Source organism: Gracilinanus agilis, chromosome 3 (assembly GCF_016433145.1).
Source record: "Gracilinanus agilis isolate LMUSP501 chromosome 3, AgileGrace, whole genome shotgun sequence".
Classification (NCBI taxonomy): domain Eukaryota; kingdom Metazoa; phylum Chordata; class Mammalia; order Didelphimorphia; family Didelphidae; genus Gracilinanus; species Gracilinanus agilis.
In genome coordinates, this window is record NC_058132.1 from 182,224,184 (window position 1) to 182,230,891 (window position 6,708).

The following is a 6,708-nucleotide window of genomic DNA, read 5'->3' on the forward strand; positions in this document are numbered from 1 at the left end:
AGTGGAAATGTGCATTGGCCATGGGTGGGGGGAGTGCGGGGGGTGAAGGGGAAAGGAGGAGCATGAATCATGTAACCATGTTAAAAATGAATATTAATAAATGTTCGAAAAAAAAAAACAAAACTATGGGAGTCAGGGTGGTAGTCTTTGGGGGTGGGGAAGAACACACTCAAAAGTGTCTATTCAGAAACCATTTTTCTGTAACTCCAAGGGAGGGGGCACTATGGAATTCTGTGATGCAGCTTTAACTCCTCTCAGGATCATGGTTGTTACAAACTTACCCCTGGAATCTGTGGTCCAAGTTTCATCTTCGTCAAAATGAGCATCTCCTCCAATTCCCCTGCCTGGTTGATATGCATGTGCAAGAATTCCACTCACTCCATCAAAGGGTGAATTGTCACCATGAGCTGTAATGAAAATAAACTAAGTTAGTACTGAGCCATCCGTATTCTTAGATTGACCAAAGAGGCTAAATCTAACACAAGCTTGATGTTACCTCCCCTTGCAAAAGTGATCCTTATGTCAACTTCATTATTATCATCACTCCTGGTGAAAGTCAGAGGGGTTGGATAACTCCAGATCTGAATGGCTTTCTCAATTGCTGAATCCACATCAGCCTTTGGCAAATCTGGTGTGTAGTTTACAAGGCTTTTAAATGAAAGGGATGGATAAGAGACTTAGCAATTTTAAACTAATCATGTTAATCATTAATCACATTATAATTTATTTTACTTGTTTTATCCCATTTCCTAGACAAAAATTCCTTTTGTTGGGGTCATAGAATCAGAGATCTGTTGCTGAAATGGATCTTAGAGATCATCTAGCTGAAACCCTCATTTTACAGGTGAAAAAACTAGGACCTAGAGAGAGTAAGTGACTTTTCCAGAGTCACACAGGGAAGACAAGATTGGAATTCAAGTCTTAAAATTTACATTCGGTGCCCTTTGTAATGTACCAGGCCACAATGCCATGGATCATTTTTGTTTATTTCTAATCTCTGGTATAGGGCATCGTATATATTAAGTGTTCAATAAGTGTTGTATGTTTTTGTGAAAGGCAAGTCAGGTAGTTAACGTCCTACATAATTTCTGCTTTCTGTTTTTTGTAATAAGTGGTGTTCTATTTTTTCCTCCACTCTTTGGGAGAATATCAGGCTATGAAATGATGGGAGAGGAATGTAAAAGTAGATATTGGACTAAATGTAAAAGAGGAAGGTGCTATTTAGCTGATGAAATGATAGAGTGGGAAAGAGGAAATAATACAAGTAGTATCTCCATTCAAACACCAACTTACCAGATGCAATGAATGTTTAGTGAATTGGATAACTTTGAACTAGATTTTCCCCAGGAGTGACCAAATCTTTCTTGGATGTCAGTCAATTTAGATGCATGGAGAGACACTTTCATTCTATCAAGGTTCTACTTAGTTCACTGAAGAATTGATTCATTAAATAGCCAAGTGTGGGGGAGAAGGAAACCTATAAAACTTATCATTTATTCCTTGTATTCTGTCATCCTTGAAACACAGAAATTTTACCTGTACGTGAGATCATTCTTTCTCCACTTTGGATTTCCTTCAGTCAGCTTATATCCCTGTATATCAGGAACCCCACATCTGGGCATCTTCATCACTTCCATAGTTTCTTCATCTGGTTGTCCAGTCACCTCTAATCCAAAAAATTTCTGCATTTCTTTAATTTTCTCAACTAACTGAGTGCCATTTTTCCACCGCTTATTTTCTCTTCTTGGCATATCATAAAATTTTTCCAGATAATTCTGGTGAAAGACAAACATGAGAAATCTGATGTGAACTCTCTTTGTACAACAGTTACATTGTCTACTGAATTATCCTTGTTCCCATCCCAGTGTAGAAAGCCCAGGTTGACCTCCACCTTCATGTCAGCTGTGCTCTCTGGGAATGTGAAGAAACCTTTAGTTTGAATGAATGGATCATGAAGTTGAACCTAAACCAAACTGCAGAGAGAACAGTCCTATCCCTAACATTTTTATTAGGACATTGCAACTGAGAAGGGAAACAAGATCCACTCGACTTACTGAAAATTAAAAAAAAAAAACAAAAAAAAAAAAACCTGAGCCAAAATATATGCTTCTTGGAGTGCAAATCCATTGAGGCCCAAGAAACATGCCCCATGTACAGAGTGTGGCTATAAAATTGTGTAACTAGAGCTTTAACAAACAGACCCAAGCTTACACACACAAGTGAGTGCTATCATTCTCAAAGGAGTTACCTTGGGAGTCTATGTGGATATTAAAAACATTTCTTAATGGGATATATTCCTTATAACAACTCTGTAAAGGAGATAGTAAGGTGATCCATTTTACAGAGGAGAAAGCCAAGGCTCACAGCAGTCAAATGACTTTCTCAAGATTATAGAGATGGCAAATAAGGGAACTACAACTCAAACTCAGATCTTCTGACCTAGCATACACCAAAACTATCTTTCTGTGGTTATGGGAGTGTAAGTGTTGGAAGGAGCCAGGAAACCTGAATTTAAATGAATGAATTTTCATGTTCTCAATAATAAAAATAATTCATTCAAAAAGTTTCACAATAAGAAGAACTTAAGTAACAGCATTTTTATAAACACTGAGGCAATAACTGATTTTCATTTTCTGTTCTGTGGAGGTGGAGGGGAAGGAAGGGACAATGTTTATCATCTGGAAGACTCAATTAATCTAATATCAAGTTGAACCTTAACCAAATTGCAGAGAGAACAGTCCTATCTCTTACATTCTTACTAGGACACTGCCACTGAGAAAGGAAAAAATATCCACTTAACTTCCTGAAAACAAAAAAATCACCAATGAGAGTGTCATCCACAACCGGTATTTACCTGAACAATGGCCATTTTTTTCTCCTCAAGGGTTTCAGGAAATATAGGGAAAGGGCTTGAAAGTTGAGTGTGAAGTAATAGAAGAAACAGAAGGGCCTTCTTCATCTTTGGCATGCTTTCCTTTCCTTAATCCCAGTTGCACTCCTTTTCCCACTAGAGAAGTCAGTCTGGCTGAATGAGGATCTTCTTTGCTTGTTCTCTTGTACACTCCTTTGTTGCTCCTTAAAGTTCTCTTTATAGACCTGATAAAGCAATGTCCAAGATGATGGTTTCTTCAGAATTAGTGAAGCAACCCTAGCTGGTTACATTATCAATTTTGTAATTTTATTCTGTGATTTATTACAAGAAAAGAAAAAAAAAGAGGCTTTCAACAGAGAAGAGATTGGTCTGCACTTTGCTTCCTGGATTTTTTAAATAGGCTTTTTCATTCAGATATTCATCTCAGCAGAATTACACATGCAAAAGAAATTTTCATAGGAGCAAGAAATAATTTTGACATGGTCTAGACAAAAAGTAGAGATTTCCTTCTGCTGTGTTTTCTGCATATACAAAATGCTGGGATAGTCCATGGTTGTGTACAACCTACCTGTAATGTATATTCTTTGGACTGTACCCACCGCATTACATATGAAAGGATTTTGTATCTAGGCAAGGGGCCATGAAGATAAGAGGTGTGCTTTTGGGGGAAGTGAAAAGAGAATTTTTTCAGTGATGGAATTAAGAATGGATATAATGATTAGGGAATGGATTAGAAGAGCCCCAAAGAATTAATCTTTAAAGATACAATTCCAAGTCCTATAATGGTAAGAAGAGTCTTAAAATCATAGATTTACATCATTTAGTCCAACTCCCACGCTCTGCAGATGAAGAAAATGAGATCGAGGCAGGCTTACTGATGGGACCTCTTTAAACCATTGTTTCTCATTGCAGGGAAGTGACTTCAATTTTAGGACTCCATACTTGAGCTGTGTTAAGCCAATGTGTGCTTGGGCAACTGAAAGCTCATCTAACCATATGAAGCTGGCCTGCGTCATCCTTTTTAGCCCATCTGGTCATTTACCAGGATTCCTGGACCTACCCACAACTGAAATTTTGCCCACTGCCTTGCTGTCAGACTCTACCTCTTGCCCTTACTCTGGGAACAATATTCCCATCAACTCTGTCATAGCTGCTGGGAGGATTCCCCAGGCCAGAACTCTCTTCTCTGGTCAACAGTCATTTGCTTCATTAGACTGTAACAACTCCTTGAGAGCAATAACAGAGTCATTGGCATGCCCAGGGCCTTAGTGTAGTGCCTGGAATATAGCAGGTACTTAGTAAATGTCTGTTGATTGATTGGTTAATTGGTGGGTTACCCATGGTCACAGAGAATCCCAAACCTGTGTCCTTTCCACCGTACCCTATTCCAGATGGTTTTGGCTACAGATGCTTTTGGACGGTCCTCCTCAAATGATAGGCCTTAAGCAGGAGACTGGCTGACTCTTACAAAATCAGCTCCTATATCCTCCCAGAGTACCTACCATGGGTCTTCTCCCTGGCAGATACTCAAGACATATCTGTTGAATGAATGGAAAAATGTATACATACGATCAAATTTGTTCGAGATAAGCCTTTAGGCCCTACAGAATATTTGCTGGGAAATTTTCGTCCAACCTTAAGAGCTGGGACTTGGACCAGATTGGTGTGGCAGCTAGATGGTATAGAATACTGAGCCTACAGTAAGTCAGTTTACACTCAATTAATACACATTTATTAGAATAGAGAGGTGGTACAGTGGCTAGAGTACCAGACCTAGAATCAGAAAAACTCGAGTTCAAATCTGGCCTCAAATACTTACTATCTGTATGAACCTGGGAAAGTCCCTTAATCCGGTTTGCCTCATTTTTCTCCTCTGTAAAACGAGGTGGAGAAGGAAATGACAAACCACTCTTGTGTCTTTGCCAAGAAAACCTCAAATGGGGATCAAGAAGAGTTGGACCCAACTAAACAACAACAATATTTACTCCTGTTTAAATTAATGAATCTTGTGTGTGCTGGGATCTCTCATAAACAATGGGGATACAAAGAAAGTCAACTTGTAATCTAATAGGGAGGGGAAGACTATATATATATAGTATATATATATATATATATATATATGTATATGTATATGTATATAATTCTGTACCAAAAAACTAAATACAGGATAAGTAGGAAATAATTAACAGAAAGAAGGCACTAGAGTTAAGAGGGATTGGCAAAAGATTCTGTAAAAGGTAGGATTTTAGCTGACTTGAAGGAAGCCAGAAGATAGAGCTCAAGAGGGAGAGCATTCTAGGTTTGAGGGACATTTGGTGAAAATGTCCAGAGTCTGGAGTTGGAGTGTTTTGTTCAAGGTAGGTGACATTATTATCCTCATTTTACAGTCGAGGAAATAGAGGCAAATAGAGGTAAAGTGTTGCTCGGGATCACATAGCTTATGTCTGAGGAAGGATTTGAACTCAGATCTTCCTGACTCCAGGTCCACTCATAAGAGGGGCAGTTTTTGTCTTTTTTCCCCCCTTTATTGGGTATAGGGTTAAAACATCCACTTTGGACAGAGCAGAGTCTTTTTTACTTAGCCATTAGTTAGCCCTTGCCTTTCTGTCTTAAGAGTTGTTACTAGGACATAAAGTAAGGGTTTAAAGAAAACACAACACTACTTCAGGGGGACCTCTGATAGGAGCCAATTGTACCTTAAGATTAACTTTAATTTGATGTACTCCCTCTCCCAAAGGCTAACACCCACCTTAAGACACAATCGTACTGGTGAACTTGCTCGTACAGTCCAGCTTGGTCTACTTGACTTTTCTCTAAGCAGCCTTGGAAGTAAATCATCCAGGAAGCCAGTGCTTTCAAGGTTGATTCTTGGGGATTGTTTGAATGTTCTAAGTAGTTGCATATTTGCTATATCCTGTTTCCTGATAGCAGGGCCAACATTTTGCAAAATGGGGAAGGAGGCGAAGTTTATCTTTGGAACTCCTGCTTCCCCCTTTCTTCCCCTTGATCATTCCTCTGGGGTATCTGCCTCGCCTTCTTGCTTTTGGTGCCCCGTGTCCTTGGGCTACCTCAGGCTCATCTATCAAAATTGCTTTTATGGGGCAGCTGAGTGGCACAATGGATAGAAAGCCAGGCCTAGAGTCAGGAAGACCAAGGTTCAAATATGGCCTCAGACACTTCCTACCTGTGCAAGTCATAACTCCATTTAATAGGACATAAAGTAAGGATTAAAAAAATACAAAACACAACACTACTTCAGAGGGACCTCTGATAGGAGCCCATTGTACCTTAAGATAACTTTAATTTGATGTACTCCCTCTCCCAAAGGCTTTTGTAATTGAAGTCTAGAATGAAAGGATTTCCCTATTGTAAATGGAATTTGGGGCATCATGGAAAAAGAGGCCTTCTTGGCATCACTAAAATCAAACCATGTCAGATAACAGTCTACTTGACTTAATTCACTCGCTCACTTACAATTACTAGAGACTAGAGAGTTCTCACCAGACATGAAATTGGACGGCACATGCATATATCAGAAAGGAGACCAAGCAAAGGGCCATTGTTGAACTTGATTATTCACTTTCTCAAAGAAAATGGGTCCATATTAATAGATTATGCCAATGCAACACAGTGAAAGTGGGAGAAGGAATAGAACTGTAATTTTAGTGATACAGAGAAGTACTGGAAAAGGGAACTTTCTCTACCAATGCAAATTAAGTCCTTGGCAACTTAGAGGCTTAGAGACTTGTCTAGAGGACAGAGGGTTTAAGTGATTTAGCCAAGTCGGGTAAGCCTGACTTGAACTCGGGTCTTCTTGGCTTTGATGCCATTTCTTC

At 39.2% G+C, this 6,708-nt stretch overlaps 1 protein-coding gene across 1 annotated transcript in view; it reads right to left on the reverse strand.

The window, feature by feature from the left end:
• The window catches only part of MMP8 (matrix metallopeptidase 8), a 12,921-nt gene extending 9,953 nt beyond the window's left edge, over positions 1-2,968 (reverse strand). The window contains exons 1-4 of the mRNA XM_044666259.1: positions 2,855-2,968; positions 1,537-1,775; positions 497-648; positions 282-407 (exon numbers count right to left, since the gene is read on the reverse strand). Coding sequence (XP_044522194.1) covers positions 282-407; positions 497-648; positions 1,537-1,775; positions 2,855-2,968 — 631 coding nt within the window. The remainder of the gene's footprint in view (positions 1-281; positions 408-496; positions 649-1,536; positions 1,776-2,854) is intronic.
• Between the last annotated feature and the right edge of the window lie 3,740 nt (positions 2,969-6,708).